Below are 19,000 nucleotides of genomic sequence, written 5' to 3'. Positions count from 1 at the left end.
ATATGGAAACAACAAGCTGTGAAGAAGTGAATTCAGCATAACTGGCACATCCAGCAAAATGTCATCTGCCCCGTGTGACTGGAGTCTGAAAAATCAGTATATCTTGTCTCAGTCAGTGGCTTGTGTCATCTGATTTCTCAAGAAGCTACGTTCCCGTGATGCTAGGTTAGACATATGCATGAAACTGTGACAAAGAAACAAGAAGGAAATGCCTTCTAGCACCAGCTGGGTATCATCATGTGTCCAAGCTCATGTAAATTCAGATTTCTTTTCTATTCAGCACGCTCAGTTCCTCCTCTCTAGATGAGGTTGGCAGAACTGCATGAAGTGGCCAAACTCTATGCTTCTATGTAGCAATATTAACATTAAGGTGCTATTATGGTTCCCTGATTCTTTTTCTGAACAAAGATGTGCTGTCAAAGCCATTCTTAAAGAGTACCAGCTGGCTCATGCCCCCTGCTGACCACATGTCGGTCAATATGTTCTGTCAAAATGCCCCCTCCTCTCTCCATTAACAGTTGCAGTGTGACAGGGACAGGAGACAGCTTTATGCTTGCTAAAATTGCAGTTAGGAAGCACAAGGAAGAATGAAAGGCAGGAAAACCTGGTCTGCAGTATTTTTCTAGTTACACTCTCCTTCCAGATGCATTCAAAATGTGTCTTTCATCGCTGCATGGTACCTCACAGAGGTCTTCATTAAGCAACCCACATCAATACCCAGATTTTCTTTCGTGGCAAGCTCAAAGATGACAGTTTCTAACACATTAACAATGGAGAGATTAAAAAAAAAAAAAAAAAGCAGCTTGTAAAATGCCCTGGAGCTACAACTCAGCTAGCTAGTATTTCTCTTTTCCCCCTCAATTACCTGGTTGCATTAAGCACTCGGTACTTACTGCCCCTACCCTCTTTAACATAAATACCAGGGATTAAAGCAGCAGTCAGTTTCAGTCCTTTCCTCATGCAAATCTCAGGATACAGTGTTTTTCAGAGCATAGACCACTTCTGTTTGGGACAGAGACCTGCATATGCGTGTACATCCTTTCCCTCCTCTCCCACTTGTATGTTCTTGTGGTACCAAAGCAATGTCTCAACAATGGGAAGAAAGCCCGGAACTTAATTTTAGCTACCCTTGGTGAGATAAACCATGAAAAAGCAAGAAAGTTAACCAGCGCTGTAAAATCAACCAAGAATTACAAGCTTTTTCACATTTCCTCAGCAGCTAATTAAAAAATTAATGGCTTTCTACTTACACCAAGAACACTATTTGTTTAGAACCAACACAAACACCACATGTCTTAATTTGAGTCCCATTTTCATCTTAGCTCGCTCTTTGAGTATTTCTGAGAGGCTGAAAAGGCACAATTTACATTAAGAGAAAAGCATGAGTAAGGTACTTCGCTGCGCATTGCAAAGGTTAGTCGAAGAATTAATTTATCTGCAAATTAGAACAGGAATTACAAAAAAACGAAGCTGCATTAAAAACAGGGACTTGTCTCATGTTAACTGTTGGGGAAATAGACACAGACAGATGTCTCAGGAAGATCCCTGAGGGAAGAACACAGCTAAGATACCCTGAGCTGAGGCTGATTTACTTCATGCCAAAAGACTGTTCTGTGCAATGCAGCTTTTTTTTTTTTTTTTTTTTTCCTCTCCTTAAAATCGGAATAGCTTGGAATTGCTCAAAAATACCACTTCATGAGTAACCACACTTTTCCCCATCAGGTAAGTGGCAAAGGTGTTTCTCTGAGAGAGCAGATGTTTCCTCACTCACCAAGTCCTGAATAATATTTCTCTTACCTGCACATGGACTCACTGCAAAGCCCACTCTCCTCTGGGCTCTGTCAAATATTACATAGAAGCCTTCCATGACTGTAGCGCCAATAACTAGAGCATTAGTGGAAGAAGAGATGCCGAATCGGTAGCACTGTAAATTCTCTCCTATTCCAAGGATGGGTTGAATATAAAGCTATTAAAAAAAAAAAAAAAGTCAGAGTGTAAGAAGCAACACCACAAAGTACTTAGAAGTTCAGACCTTTTGATTTTTATATTCAAGCACTCAAACTCCACTGGAAATAGAGAATGAATAGGGGCAAACAGATTTCTGTACACGATTTAAAACTAGTCAAAGCTTACATGCAGGTAAGAGGTAAAGCTCTCTGACTCTAAGCTTAAATTTGAACACAGTCAGTTGCTATGTGAAGGTCAACAGCAAATTCATGACAGCCACTTCCATAAGGGAAGGACAGCTGAGAAAGAACTTGGGATATGAACTCAAACTACAGAATAATTTTATTATTTTAAAAATTATCAGGATGGAATTGATTCAGAGAGCAACCAGTGTCAGCTTCAAAGCTCTAGATTCATAAATTCAAGTCACATTTCACCCTTTGTCTCCTCAGGGTAGACGACAGATACCCAAGACTCATGATCAATACAGAAAAAGCTCATCATAAGGGTTTACTGTATTTCAAGTTAAAATGTACTTAGTAGGTTCATTCTTCCCTTTACTTTTGACCATCCCCTGAGGTAAAAGACTGTATTAGTACTGACAGAGGATACCAGCCTGTATTGCAACCTATACTAGAAGGGAAGCCAGAGAGGAAAAATAAAAGCTGGGATGGAATAATAATAAAAGATAAACCAACCAAGTTACAGAAACTGATGAAGAGATTACATAGGCTCATTGCCAAGACTGTCATATTCAGAAGTGCTCCAACTCAGAACACCATGAAAACAGAAGAAAAAGTTGCCTATTTTTCCTGACAATACGAAATAATAATTCCCAACGACATGGACTGCATTTGGAAGGAAACCGTGTTTTTCTTTTTTGGTTTTGAGTTTGACAAGTTTGTTATTTTCCCTATTTAAAATATGATTTTTAAAATTCCATATAAAAATATTTCCCTTGTATGCAATAAGGTAGTTCTCTATTACTGCTAAAAATAGCCCCTGTTTTTAAAAGCATGTGCTTTTAGTAGTAAAAATAAACACATAACTGAATAGACAAAGAAAGTTGAGACCTGTGGTAGGATAGAGATCCGGAACGACCTACTGGAGTTTTCATCCCTCAGGTAAATGGAGAGTTTGGGAAATAAGGACCAGGGTCTTTCAGTTTTATCCCAGCATGCAAGCTGTGAACCAGTCCAGAAACCAGAAGAGAATTCTTGTATCTATTTAAAAAAAAAAAAAAAAGTGATACATACAGATTACATACATTTTGATATATTTTTCGTAAATCATCAGTACCACTATTTGATACTTCTTCCATTCCCATGGAGAAATTCAAGCATGAACACAAGTCTGACAAAGAGCTTTTTTTTTTTTTAAGGTTCAAAGCCTAACGCACAAATTGAGGTGCATTATGACCCATTATGACTTGGAAGAAGCAGAAAGAGGAAACAGCCAGTTTAGCTCTCCCTTCCCTCCCCATTGCTGTCTCACTACTTCCACTTCTGCAGTGAACATGTACAGCCTCCCAGAGCAATCAGGACCACAAAGCAGCGAAGCATCAATTATCTACCTCTTCTCTGAACAGCTCTGACCAAATGCCAATGCTTTGAAGCAACAGGTATTTTTTTTAAAAACAAACCAAAATACAAACCACATGAATATGTAATGTGGTCATCTCCCTTCCTTACATACCTATAACTACTTATTCACTTTTAGGGTTCTGAAGCCAAGGGCTAAGGCAAAATCTCCTAGCATCTAAAGGAATCAAGGTCTGCTACAGTCAATGGGAAGAAACATGTCCCTCTATCTCAGGGGTCCTCAAACTATGGCCCACGGGCCGGATACGGCCCCCCAGGTTCCTCAATCCAGCCCCTGGTATTTACAGAACCGCCCTGCCCCCCCCCCCCCCCCCCCCGGGGGTTGGGGGGGGAAACCAAGCAGCCGCAGATGAATTCCTGCCACTTAATCCATGCGCCAGCCCCCTGTTTAAAAAGTTTGAGGACCCCTGCTCTATCTCTTTTGCTGCCTTGCCACTCACTACCAATACAATATGTTGTATTGTATTGGTAGTGATATAATACAAATAGATATGATTTTGAAATAAGGTTGATTAACAGCACTCCTTAATACATCCATGGCACTAACAAAGCAAAAAGCAAAACCCTGCAGAGGTCGTTTGCCTAAGACAAACATCTTATCTAATGTTCATGTTCCCTGAAGCTGATCTGCTGCCAGATGAGGGGAAAAACCTTCCCCAGTGCATTACTTTGTGCTGATTCTTCTTCTTATGTGAAGCAACATTCAAGGCAGTATCTTGTTCTGATGCTGCACAGCCAAAGCCTCCCACTTGGGAGAAGACAAAAGATGGAACCCAGCCTCGCCACTCCTCTCCTTTGTATTTATATGTGGTATTGATTATTTTGTAAACACCAGCTCATACATTAGTTGTGTGGCATTTTACAGGTGACAAGTATTCACCTCATACCACATACTCCTGTCAACGAAACAGTTGTTAGGGCTGCACAGTATTAATTCTTCCAGGTGCTCATCTCTGTTCTTGGGCCAACAAGCATACGGTCACGTAAACACACAATGGGACTTACCATCACAAACAGACTGCTTTTACCCATAACTCTCCATGTATGCTTAAGCGTATCTCTTGGCATGGGACAGAATGCTCTGCCCCTCACAGCCAAGGCCCAGGCCAGGCCTGCTGAAAAAAATAGTTCTCCTCTCTTTCCATTTTCTCTTGGAAAGCAGAGCTTGTGATCTGAGAAAAACTGCAAGATAGCATCCTGACTGGACAGAACAAGCCTATAAAGTGCTCTCATTTAAGTGCCTACTTTCATTTCCCAGAAAGATGGTTTATTACATTTCACTACTTTGTCTTACTTCTGTATGCTGAAGAAATACATTAGGGGAGATTTGGCTGTATAACACCTAAAAGGGTGTTACAACAAAGACTTTAGGTTTATTTGAGCCTTCCTTCCTTTCTTCAACTTATTAACTTAACATTCCATTAATGCCGTGAGTAGACATGCTGTTCTGACTTCAGCTCAGTGAGGTGCAGATAGCTGCCACCCCTCTGTGTCTACACATCTGCCAAAACCACCACCCTCCAAACCTGCCAACATCAAACTGCACCTATAGCTCCTCCCTAAAAGACTTTAGTCCAAATAAGTAAGGTTTAAAAAACAATCTGCACCAATGAAGAGCATAAAGCTCACAGCCTTGGTTTTTAATGGAGCTAAATAAAGGAATCCTTCACATGCAGTTATCCCAGCATACCGGAGGGGGCAATAACATCTTGCTGGGAAGCTCATAACAAGCTGCTAGGAGCAGGAGCTTGTTAACCTGGTTCATCTGTGGTCAGAGAAGTATGTCTGACTATAGCAGATATATAAAATCATCTGCGGTACGTAGCCTGCCAGAAGCACAGAGCGCCAAGAGTACGGTTGTGATGCCATGGTAGAATTACTGAAAATACCCATTTTCCTGACGTTGCTCCTACACAGCTGGAATCTGATCTGTACGTTTTGTAACTACTTTCTTATTTAATAGACTACCTCCTTTGTTTAGAGCTGTGAAAGCAATTTTTTGTGTGTGTGGAGGGAAAGGGGTACAGCAGGAAGGTCTTTGAGATTAAAAAGAAACCCTAGAACAGATAGTTTATGCATTTTTAATAGGAAGAACATAAACCATTAAGCACAGTGAGTGAGTGGTTCCCCTCTAATACCTTATTGATCAGTTGACTATTTACTTGTCCTGTGGAAGGCCCCAGTTCAAATGCCCTGACCAACATCAGGGTTGGAGTGTGGACCACTGTGACGCACTTCACAGGAGGGTGCCCTATCCACCAGGTACCATTACAAGAGCTCTTGGGTAGGCTTCTTTCAGTTCCCCCCTCATTGACTGAAATTGTCAATACTTAAGTGCTTTGGCAAAAAGAAGAACTTTTCAACCAGGGAAGCTGAGCCACATAAGGCAACTGCTACATTTATTTCAGACACTGAACACCTGCAGGCAATGAAGAATACTTCACATCAAATCTCTGCTCTCCATCAGGTAGGAAAAGGATCTCAATCTTGAATTATCAGCATACAGGCAAATACTCTGTCTTTTGGGCAGCCAGCCAATAGTATGGTTATTGTATTTCCTGTGATTTGCAATAACTACTGCTGTCTGATTGTGAATCCATGACAAAAATATTAAAATTGTTCACATTGAAATATCTGGGATTTATTCTTCATCTAACTTTCTTGGCACTGCTCACTGTATTAAACCAAAATTTATGATTAGTTTTTATTAATCAGAAAATGCTGCTTCAGCTACTCCACACTCAGATAAATTCACCATCCCCATGCCCTGTTTCTAAAGCCCACTCTATTTTCAAAGAAAGATTATTTTAAACATAAATAAGTCAATAATGAAGGTCAAAGCAGCTTTATTGATACGAATAACCCTAATGAATGGTATCATTCTGTACAATAAGCATTACATTTGGAAAGGAACTGCTTGCAGTAGCAGGTTCTTCTACTTTTATAAACACTCCATTTTGAATGAAAGGACTGATTTTTGCACTCAGTACTTTGAATCAGAGCAACAGGGATTATGTCCATGTTTCTGAAATCCTTAGAACAAAATATTCCGCCTCTGCACTATTTCTGATGCATTTCCATACACACATGTCTTGTCTGTACTTGGACCATCCCTCTTCCCTCCTCCCCTTCCCTTTTCACCTCTTCTTTTCCCTTTTCCATTTCCATCAAAGACTATCAGTCATTTCTCATTTATTAACAGGAGCAGACCAGGAATAATTCTGTTCCACTCAGATTAAAACCCTATGACTTACAAGGTAGATAGCAAAGATGACATTCCTTTCAAAGATCATGTGATCATGTAATAGGAATTGAACATTTCAAGCAGATTTAATAACATTAGCTTACCAGGGATGTGCGAGCTATTGCTTGCACAACAGCACTGAAGACTTTCTCGGGCAGACGGAGGAGCGTGGTTCCACTGTCTACAATCGCTTTATCGGCATTATACTATGGAGGGGGGAAAAAAAAGGAGAGAAATTACACACTGTAGTTAATGTAATGCAGATTCCACTGTTTCATAACAATGACAAAGCTGTTCCTTTTTGGTAGCTGTCTTCCCAAACCTACATGTCATACCTGTCAGCAGCTCTCTTTAGTTGATAGCTTGAATTCAAATGAAGTCTGAGAGCAAAAGCAAGATATGGTCAGCCTAGACACAAGAGTGAGTTTATCTGTGCCACTCCGGAAATTAATGTATGTCACCACAGCTGGTGTAAATGGCCAAACCACTGTAAAAAGAAGAAAAGCCTGGCCCCTCTCAGAGGTGTCAGCTAATTCACTTTACCTCCCATGCACTCTGGGCAAAAGCACTCTTGTGGTCAATACAGACAGATGCTAAGCATGCTGACGTAGCTTAACATATATGTCCAAGCCCTGAGTCAAGGTGTCTGCTATCATGGAAAGTACTCACATAGTTTAAAAACAATACAGCAGCCCATTTTTAATGGCTGGCTTATCTAATTTAAGAATAGTCAGGGAACATTAGGTCTCATTACATGTCATGTTTGGTACTGGCTCAAAGAGTACAAATGCCAAATGCTGCACCTTACTCTCCCCAACTGCTGAAAACCACTAAAATGCAGACAAAAAACAAGTACAAAGAAACTTGAGATTTCAATCTTGCTGCCTCAAAATCTGCACTAAAAAACCTAAGCAAACATTTATCTTCATTATTAAAACCCCAACCCTCAGACTAAGAGATTTCAACAAACTTCAGATACAGTAAACAAAGAATAAACATTTTAAAAGGTACATCTTTTTTCATTAACTCCTTAAAAACTATAATTAATTGTAGAGAAAAAAAAAGCAAGTAGCAGTGGCAGCTGTTTTATTAATACTTTTGTTGCCATCTTAGGCAGCAAGATCAATATTACTGAACAATGACATGTTTATGGCATAATCATAAGACACAAGGTAATATACAGCATAAGTTTTTAGGAAGAGGTCAAACAGCAAGCGGATTTAAAATACACTGGTTTAGAAGTTACCAAGTCACATGGAATGTCTTGAGCACAGTGACAAAAATAAAACCCACCAAAAAGTAAAAAAGTAACTCTGACTTAGTTATTTTCGTTTTGAAATAAGAGCTGCTATAGGTTGCCAAGCAGAGCTTAAAGCAAAGCAAACGAGAAACCATTTATTATGCACTTAAAAATAATTCTAAAGAGTGGAGAGAAATATCAAGGCATTGTGGAATCCACTTTAACAGATTTGTACCACAAATACATAGTCACCAGCATCCTGGAAAGCCACCCTTGGAAAGAAGTAGGTAGAAGGCACAGCCAAGAGGGTCAACCACTGACATAAACCCATGCAAAATGCCTGGAGCAGCAGGGACTAGACACCTGGATTTTCATGCTGCGTACAGCATACTTGCAGCAGGCAGTAACTTGCCTTCTTAGTCTTCCTGCTTAATATTTAACAGTGCATCCTGTGCAATGTGGGCTGCTGGCAGCTCAGTACTTCTGTTGGGCCTGGTCGGCCAGGCTCAAGGCCACAGCTGCAGCCTAACACTGGACAGATTCCCAGCATTGAAGCGAGGGGACTACTTTTCCCTGGCAAGGAAAGGAGTAGTCTCTGGTGATCGTTACAAAAAATGTTCCATTTCCTAGAAAACAACTAAGAGGAGAGAGGGCACACAGTACATCATCCCATACAGTGAATTATGCATCCTCTGCCAGCCCCTAAACTAGCCAAACTTTAATCATACTGGCTCTAATTTACTGTTCTTCCTCTAGATTTTTGCAGGAAGATCTCCTCTGATCAAGAAAGAATGATGCCTTCTGAACCAGTGAGTAGCATACTGTGCTAATACATACAACATGAAAGCAAATCCTGGCTCAGAAAAGAGCAACAATAACAGGAAACTTCCATAACACTGCTAGATTTTTAAGTGAGTTGTTTTCTGGAAACATCATGTATTAAACCATCAGTAGAAGGGCTTTTCTTCAAAAACATGTTGTCTGTTTTTTAAGGCAAGAAAGAAAAGCAAACACAAACATTTACATTAAAGGACAAGCAGTTTTGCTTTCCTAACAGTATAATAGAGGCAAGGATTTAAACAGAGCTTGTTTTGCTTGTTAAGTTGAAAGATGGTATGACTCATTTTAAATATTTTATATGGGAATATAATTTACATATTTTGTAAGGAAATATAATATTTATGCACATGTAAGTTTTTTATCATGAATGTCACTTAATTTCTATAAACTATAAAAACTTTAGAATTATCATATTCCAATGATTTCCAACTAAGAGAACAAACATAAGATAAAATGAAGATGTGTGATAGAAACAGGGCATGAAAATTACAGAACTAAAATCAAAACATGAATAGCAACAAGCAACAATAAGAAACAAATAAAACACTGGCATACACACATATCCGCCAGAAAAAAATTAAACAGCTTTGGAATAAAAATTGCTACAACACAGCCTTACTAGACTGATCCAGAGACAGCAGAACATTATTCCTAATAAAAACAGAAAACATATCCATCAGGAATAATAACTGGCAAGGCTGAAGCAAGTAAAAGTCGATTACAAAACAGTAACAAAAAAAAAAAAAAAAAAAAAAAAAGAGAGGCATAGGATGCAATACTTTGGGAAGCAGCCCAGGACAACACCTGCTCAGTAGCATCGTGAACTACACGCTTAGACATCTCTACAGGGGTCAGTCAAAAACCTTCCCTTTTCTTTGACCAGAATTGCTTTAAAACCCTTTGGTTTGGCTTTACTGTATAACAGAAACCCATAAACTGTAGTTGTTTAAAGACAGTTGTCTCCTTGAATCAACGCACCATCTTCAGTCTTTAGACATCTTTGTTACAACTGAAACTAGACCAGATGCTGAGCCCTTCCAAACCACAGCAGCCTTGATTTTCAGTGGACCATTCACTTAACAATTGTAGCTTAGTTTCAAATTTACCAAAAATACTATCAATGACTTTAAAGTCCTCTGAAGCAATTTTAGCGTGCTTGATGTACACACTGCATTTCACATGGCTCATTCATCTCTTTTCAAAGTTACCATGCAGCCTTAATGCTCAGAAAAGACTGCAATACACATCTGCTTGCAAAGACAAAACTGAGCAGTTCAGTATTTCTCTTAACCAAACTTGTATTTTATATGGACAGAAAGACATAAGTGCAAATACCTCTCTGCAGTCCAGTTTGAGGTTCTGTCCTCCAACCTCCAGTTTGAGAATTTCAACCTGATAATACCACTCCTCTTTGATTGGTGTGTACCAAATATCACCCTTGTACAGACTTGGTTCAATTCCACCCAGAACCTAAGGGAAAGGAGAAAGGAATTCATATGCTTTAAAAGCCCAGATGATTAGTTTTGGGCCAAGTACAGGAAAAAATGATAATATTTAATTGTGATACACAGGACATCAATATTTTAATTTAGCACTATTTGTAAGGATTTTACTGACAAGTCCTTTGCCAATAATGAAGCAGTATGAAACATATAGTCATTAAATAGATTGTACTTCAGTCAAACAGAATTCCCATGATGGGTGAAATTACCAGCAAGCTCACACCGATTCCATTATGAAAGCTCCACTGTTTAAAATCAAAATATTATGTTCAGTGGTTTAATCTAGACATTGTATAAAAATAGGACAAAATATTAAACTTGCACATCATAAATTCACTTTATCAGATCAGAAAAGCCTTAATGCTGTTCAAGAACATTTCATTTTTCTTACATCCAAAATGGAATATGACCATCCTATCATTGCTATCACTATTACCTTCCACCAAAACTTATACTGAAGCTGACTGGGAGCATACAAGATCATTAGACTTTGAACTAACGCAAGTGAGTTCTCTCTTGGGCTTCATTTATTTCAAGTGCGTTAACACTTACAGCATGTGAATTCACAGCAAAATAACTATTTGTGATCAGCTCCTGTGCTGATATGCTTATTTCAACATAATTCAGGAATAGTCATTCCAATTCCCAATCCCAGATAAATAATGGCCAATTCTTTGTCCCACTAAAACCGAAAGGACTTTCCAAAGTAACAACAAGCAGAAGATCTGGTCGTCAGATTTTTTCCTTTAATATGTTGTCTACAAAAAAGGACAAGAGCCTTGAATCCTCTCCCCCTTTTTACATCATATTCAACCTCATCAAAATGCTACCGTAATTTTTTTTATAAGCTTAGCAGCTGAGTAAGGGACTACTCAGTTTGAGAAAGGTAGGGAATTGCCCTGAGGAAACACCAAAACATTTATGTTTCTCTTCATTAAAATTACATTTGAGTTTTGAGAAGTTTACTCAAACTTGAGAGAGAAAAAAAGAATGGAGAATGAAAATAAGGACACATTTGAGTTTTGCCTAAGTGCTTAACTTTTCTTTAAAATAATCTAAAACATTTAATATTTTTAAACACTAGATTTGGAAGAAGTAGGATAGTCATAGAAAAGAGGGAGAGAGATTAACAAAGATACATCTTCCCTCTCAGATTGACAGATACCCACAAGACTACCTCCGTTGGTACCACTTCCAGAAACGGGCAGCCCAGCACCACACATCTGCAAGGAGAAAATGTTGGGGATCTTTGCCTGCCTCACAAGAGAATCAAAGAACGTCTCCACAGAACTCGAAGGCTTGAAGGTGTTGAAATACAAAACAAAAAACAAAAGAATTGCAGAAGTATTAATTAAAAAGTTTCTTTGCAGAAATGAGCAGATCATTCAAGCAAAACCACTTTTCACAAGTAAATTGAATTTGTGACAACCAGGTGATGACAATTCTAGATATAATAAGTCATTAAATAAACATCTGTCATTTTTCTGTTTCTGTTGTTTTTAGAAACATTTTTACTCTTGACCACTGTCACAGAAATCCCTAAAGCACAGGAGTATTTTTCAATTGCAGTTTTCAAACTCAAATACTAGTTTTCGTTTCAGGCAGAAACTCTCACCAATGCTTTCTTTTTGGAAAAGGTTTTGGGATATTAGAACAGTGAAGTGTAACTTGCCCTTGGCAACTGTCCACAACAAAAAGGCAGAATTTTAAAGTGAGGATTTTCATTTTTTAAATATTGTTTAATTCTAATTAACTGAATTCAGTGGCCCTCATTCATTCTTCTTTCTTTTAAAGAACTTCATATCCAAGCACACTCACTTCAACTGATTACTGGCCAACAAGTTCTTTCCTATGCTGCATGGCATGCTTTCCTTTGCTGTTATTAGAGTACTGCAATTTCATTGTAATTCAGATTTCTGTGCAGATACATCTCATGACAAGCAGACCTTAGCTAACTTGCACGGTGTCAAGTGCTCTTACTACACAAAGCACAGAGCAGCCTCAAATCCAACAACACTTAAGTCTTTGGAAGAAAGGAAAATAAATGCCCTGAATACACCATTTGCCCAAACCAGAGTCTGAGAAGCAGCTCTTCTCTGTCTGTTGACAGTGTATGACAGCAAGTACGACAGAAGTCAATACAATGATCACACACCTCTGAATAAAGCATTTTAATTCCAGAATTGGCAGGCAGTATTGAATCATTTGTTCTACGAGATATATATCAGTTTGTGATCTCAGACAGTCATGTGTAGGTTGAAAACTATGACTATGACTATTCCAATCACATTTTCTGTTTTAGATTATAAGGTTATAAATTTTAGGTTTTAATTTAAACTTCTACCTGAATTTTCTACCTGCACAAGAACAGGATATGCTTGGTTCTATGTTCATGAAAACACCATAGCTAATACTTCTTCTGAAATAATCTCTATATGCCCTGCATCTCAGCTTTTGCTTGATGAATGGAGAATGTCTTAGAATAAACTGTCGAAGGTTTTGACAAGTAAGTTCATCTGTCCATTGACAAGTCTTGAGGGAGATCATCAGAGCCCTAATACATGCCCTCTATACATGTATCAGAAGCCTTTACTCCCATGCTGTAGTACTACAAGCTCTGTAAAAACTTGTTAATTCCAGAGAAGCTAAAATTGGTATCTTCATCACCAGAAAAGTCAAAATCCTCACATGGGACTGTGATACCATCACAACCCAATTTATTCTTTCTGGAACAGACACAAAGGATCCACAGGAAGAAGTGGTTGGAAGGGAGGAATCTAATGCTGACAGATCATCTGCTCACTTTATTTTAGTAGTCGGACTTCCATTTATTGTCATTGTGAAAGACAACAGCTGGGGAAAGGGTGATTTACCTTGGCTAAAGCATCGTAGGCAAGACCAAGAATCCCATGCCATTTAACCCCTGGTAAGAAGAAATTTTCTGATTCAAGAATGGTAGCAATGTTGATGGTGTAGCTGCCATAGATTCCTTTTGGGATAGTAACGACATCTGTACCCAGCACTCCACTCCAGCTTCCTTGACTGTACTTAACTGTGACATCAATCCCTTGAGATTTGTACGTACTTGACCTTTAAAAGGAAAAGATAGGCTTAGGCATGAGATGTTCATTTACAATGCAAGACAACAGAATATATTCAAACTCAATTTTTCCCGGAGAGGAAAAAAGCAAAGTCTGCAAAGTCAATCACATATACACACAAAAGAAGGAGGATGGATTGTAAAAGCAGTAAAAAGCGGAAATAAACTTAACCTCAAGGCCCTGTTTTTATCCTGAAGCCATTGATTACTCAGGCCTGCACAATGGGGGTGGAGGGGTTTGGTGTTTGGGTTTTTTTTGTGTGTTTTTTAGGTTTTTTTTAATCTAAGTTACTATGCCACGTAGTGCAATGTGTCCCTGACTCAGACTGGTCCATCGCAATAGGAGCAATACTCTTAACTATAGATAAAAATGTATTAAGTGGTGCTAGGAAATGAAAAGCCTCTGAATTCAAATCTAAAACCAAAATGCCAAGCTAACTGAATAGCTGTAGACTAATATTTCATTAATATTATTTAAAAATCCATTTTGAGTAAATTGGAATATTATTATGTGTATCAACAGTAAGACACAGGTTTTCTAAATCTGCAGTTTGGTCTATGTATCAGGAAGTAAGTGGACTTGGATATTATTAACAAATGATTCACTGACTTGGAGAAAGAAGATAAGGAGGTTCTAGACCAGGGCAGCAAAGGCGAAGGAGCAGTTAAGTATGGCAACCGAAGGAAAAGAATCCCGTTTAGAAGGCTCAACAAGAACATTAGGAAAAACTTCAACAGCTTTTTCATTTTAAAATCCTGTAGTATAAATACAGTATTCATCTTCCACCCACATAATTACTGAAGAGCCACAAAAGTTCTAAATCCCTTACAATTTATTTTGGTCCCATTCTTTGGTGTACAGCTTCCCCTTCTGAAGAGACAGATGACCATGCTCAGTTCATCCGAACAGACTTTTCACTTGACAGCTTTTTTAAAAGTAAATTGTGGGGGGCGGGGAAAGCAAGTGTAAAATGATTTCATAACACCACTTTACATGTGTCTGAAACAATAGAAAATGCAGGTGATTTATCAGGTAAGGACAGTTTTATCAACCGAGCTTTAGTCTAACAGTTGCTCTGACAGAAATAGACACATAAAGTGGCTTCAGAGCCCTCTGTACCTGAGCTTACCTGAATGAAGTCAGTGTGATTTTGCCTATTATGGGGAAAAACCTTTAGATGGTAACACAGAGAACTCTCATCTATTCAGACACTATCTTGAGGGATGATTAGGCCATATGGCCCATGCAACCGATCTTCCTCCCAGCTAAGGGAGGGAGGGAGGGAGGGAGGGAGGGAGTGAGTAGTAAGAGGCCAGGTTCTATCCCTAAGCAGTTCATGATACTCCCAACACCTAACCCTTCAAGGGTCTTCGGGGCTCAGTAGTTTGTAATATCCAAAACAGCAGAAATACGTAATAGGCATACAAATAGAAACACAAAATGTACAGACTTCAGAGATACTATTAGTACCTGTACGTGGTTACTTCTACTGCTGTTTTACCTTTCTGCATAACTCTGCATTTGTATGACACTTAGACAAAGGAACATCTCTGTTCAGGCAGGGTCTTCAGACCACCACTGTGATACTGGCAGTACATTTTATAAATCAAAATAAAATCTGAATAATTACTCATATAAAAGAAACGAGAGGTGGGCAGGAAAAGGAATGGAAAATACAGGTTTCTTCATGTAGAAAAGTGTCTGGCTGTGCAACAGAAGAGGAAACATCTGAAACCACAAAGAAAATTGAGTGCTGGGAGAATAAAACAAAGAGAATCTGCAAATACAGATGCTGCATGACTAGCAACAGCAGCAGCACACAGCTCTTCTTCCATAAGTGGTAACAGTCTGATAGATTGAGCTGTGGGTCAGGAACACAGAAAGACTTGGTTCATTTTCCAGTAAGGCTGGTGAACTTTCCTGTGGAAAGGCAGGGCAAGTGACTTCCTTGCCCTCTGTGTCTCAGCTTTGCCACCTGAAGAAATGGGTATAAGGATACTCCTCTCATTTGTAAAGCACACAAATGTGTTGATGAAAAGGCGTTATTATTTCCTTCAAGGAGCAAAATTCCTAATGTGGGAAGGGGTCTCACATAATCCTTGTGGCAGCAAACTATATTCTGTTCTGCAAAACCACTTTCTGGTCCATCTTCTTGACAGGAATCAGCCTGTGGTTTTCCACCTCACTGATCTAAAGGAAGAAAACTTCTTTAGAGGTCAAAACTAGAGACTTGTTCTAATTCATAGGCCGAGTGTTGTAAAATAAACAAAAGGCACAAAAAATTCCAAACCAGCTGTTCTGGTTGTGGTGAGAAAATAAGAAATTCACCTCGCTCATGGGAGGGAGTGCATCTTAGCCAGAGGCAAGGAAAAAGGCCTCCTAGATTATGGTGCTGTAGTGACATTATTCCTTTCTCCCTCTCCCTCCTGGTTACTATTTTCTCTCCAAAGCAGCCAACAGAAAGAAACATGGTCCTCAAACCTCAAATGGATCTCAAGCCTCATCTGAGAAAATTAGCAATGGGTTCATTTTCTCGTGCACAGTTACTCCTTATTACCAGTGTACAGCACTGAACAAAACATAACCAAAACATTTCTCATGTCATGCTTCATTTTGAAGGAAGCTCAACATGGCAACAGCAAATCCACCACACAAAAAGCCCTGCTTAACCACAACCTCGCCAAACACATGCAATTCCTTCTTAATTCCATGCTCTCTTGCTGCTCTGCAACAAGACAGGTCTTCAGATTTTCCTGCTTACCCACTCACCTTCTTCTAAGCACCAAACCAATGTCTCCACAGAGAGCAATGGCAAAGAAGGGACAGAAAATAGCAACGAGCAAAAAAATCTGAACAGAAGTTTTGATCACCTCTCTAGTGATAGAGGGCACAAGATAAGTGATTCAGGGCCAATGACTTTAAGAGACAAAGCAAACATGAAAACCCAACATAAATTATTTATTTTTAACCAAGATGTCCCATCTAATTTGCAGGGTTTACAATTTATCACAAACTCTACACAACCAAAATTGCAAGATTTTATCACAAAGCAAGTATGGAGCAGATCCTCCTGGAAATTATGCTAAGGCACATGGAAAATAAGGAGATAATTGGTGACAACTGACATGTCTTCACCAAGGGTAAATCATGCCTGACAAAGTTGGTGGCCTTCTACAACTGGCTTACAGCATTGGTAGATGAGGGAAGAGCAACTGGTGTCACCTACTTGGACCTGTGCAAACCATTTCACACTGTCCCACATGATAAATTGGAGAGACACATATTTGACAGATAGGCCACTCGGTGGTTAAGGAACTGGCTGGCTGGTCTCACTCAAAGTGTTGCGGTCAATGGCTTGATACTCAGGTGGAGACCTCCTCAGGGGTCAGTATTGGGACTGGCACTGTTTAACATCTTTGTCGGCAACACAGTGGGATTGAGTGCACCTCAGCAAGTCTGCCAACAAGACCAAACTGTGTGGTTCGGTTGACAAGCTGGAGGGAAGGGATACCATCCAAAGGGATCGTGACAGGCTTGAGAGGTGAGCTTATGCAAACCTCATGAAATTCAACAAAGCCAAGGGCAAGGTTCTGTACATGGGTTGGGGCAATCCGAAGCGCAGACACAGGTTAGGTGGAGAATGGATTGAGAGCAGCCCTGAGGAGAAAGACTTGGGGGTGCTGGTTGAGAAGAAGCTCAACATGACCTGGCAATGTGCACTTACAGCCCAGAAAGCCAACTGTATCCTGGGCTGCATCAAAAAAAGCGTGGCCAGCAGGTTGAGGGAGGTGATTCTTTGCCCCTACTCCACTCTCGTGAGACCCCAACTGGAGTGCTGCATTCAGCTCTGGAGCCCTCGATACAAAAAGGACATGGACCTGTTGGGGTGAGTCCAGAGGAGGGCCACAAAGATGATTAGAGGGCTAGACAACTTCTCCTATGAAGACACAGGCTGGGAGATTTGGGGTTGTTCAACCTGGAGAGGAGAAGGCTCTGGGGAGACCTTATTGCAGCCTTCCAGTACCTAAAGAGTGCCTGCAAGCCAGCTGGAGAGGGACTTTTTACAAGGACATGTAAGGACAAGGGGTAACAGCTTTAAACTGAAGAAGAGTAGATTTAGATTAGACATAAGGAAGAAATTCTTTACCGTGAGGGTGGTGAGACACTGGAACAGGTTGCCCAAAAATATCTGTGTATGCCCCACCCTTGGAAGTGTTCAAGGCCAGGTTGGATGGGGCTTTGAGCAACCTGAAGTGGAAGGTGCCCCTGCCCAAGGCAGTGATGTTGGAACTAGGTGATCTTTAAGGTCCCTTCCAACCCAAACCATTCTATGATAGCTGATTACTTTCACTTGCTGATATATAACTTATTACCTCAATTTACTGCCCATAATTTTCTTGCCTCCCTGTCTCTTGGAATGATCAACTCTTGAGCAGTTTACTCTTGAAACTTTACATGGTAGAGGCAGTAGTACTCACAGAAGTAAAACTGAATACTGTTGCTGAATACTGACAGCCCTGAGTATGTCACACTTTCACATACTGCTACAGAGCCATCGCTGATAATTTAGTTTCAAGTGTAAAAATCCCTTTATTCACCTGTTTAAATAGCTCTTTTATCATAAGTAGCATACCCAAAAACCCCTACTTGTTATTTTGAACAGCATGAGAAACAAACACTGTGATTTCTTTTCAGTTCAGGACAAATTAGGCCATTTTCCAAAACCTTATACATCATGGTGACCTACACAGCATGATCATCCCAGCAAACTCAGAACTTTTCACAGCAAAGTCTTCTCAGAGCTGCTCAGAAGCTCAAGTTGTGAAAGAGTTCATGATAATAGCTTTATTAGTTTTGTACAGAAAGACCTAGATAATTAAACAGCAGAGTTATATGACACACAACAATATTTAACAAGCCAGTTTTAAAATTGTTCAAGAAGGGCTCTTCCTGAACACACACTGAGTCCTTTAAATTAAGATAATGCCTTTCCTGTGCACCCTCCTCAATTTCAGTCAAAAAACAATCATGCATTTAATTTCAGATTTTGATAATTTGAATAAAATTAAACTGAGAGCATGGCAATCAGGAAATTCAGACCCATCACTCACTCTCTCCAACACATTATTAATATTCTAATAAGCACACATCTCTAACTCGGTCCCATTAACTTAACAAATTACTAATCCTTCTTTCCCACCGTCTTGAATTTGCAGTTTATGACTTTCATATGGAAGCACTTCATGACAATATGGGAAAAAAACACAGAAATGATTATCAGATGACAGGAATGCCCCTTATCTAATTTTTAAGTGTTCCACATTGTGTGGAGGAAAAGTGCCCACAGGTCATTTGTCTCATTTACACATAGGTAAAGGTCACTCTTAGGTAACTTTACAGATCCAGCTGATGTGATATCAAGGCCCCTGCCTACCATCTATGCAAAATCATGACAACGAGAAGGTAGCCTGAGTACTGGGAAAAGGCTATAATAAGACCTCACAAAAAGAGACAAGCAGCAGGGC

At 39.6% G+C, this 19,000-nt stretch overlaps 1 protein-coding gene across 1 annotated transcript in view; it reads right to left on the bottom strand.

Annotated features, from left to right (window-relative positions):
* The window catches only part of BACE2 (beta-secretase 2), a 49,852-nt gene that overhangs the window by 5,467 nt on the left and 25,385 nt on the right, over nt 1-19,000 (bottom strand). Inside the window, exons 3-8 of the mRNA XM_080376634.1 lie at nt 13,248-13,464; nt 11,544-11,672; nt 10,208-10,342; nt 6,897-6,998; nt 3,021-3,170; nt 1,798-1,966 (exon numbers count right to left, since the gene is read on the bottom strand). Coding sequence (XP_080232760.1) covers nt 1,798-1,966; nt 3,021-3,170; nt 6,897-6,998; nt 10,208-10,342; nt 11,544-11,672; nt 13,248-13,464 — 902 coding nt within the window. The remainder of the gene's footprint in view (nt 1-1,797; nt 1,967-3,020; nt 3,171-6,896; nt 6,999-10,207; nt 10,343-11,543; nt 11,673-13,247; nt 13,465-19,000) is intronic.

This window comes from Falco punctatus, assembly GCF_963210335.1.
Source record: "Falco punctatus genome assembly, chromosome: 2".
NCBI classification, from domain to species: domain Eukaryota; kingdom Metazoa; phylum Chordata; class Aves; order Falconiformes; family Falconidae; genus Falco; species Falco punctatus.
The sequence above is the reverse complement of the archived record's forward strand: the minus strand, read 5'-3'. Positions and strand labels throughout refer to the sequence as shown.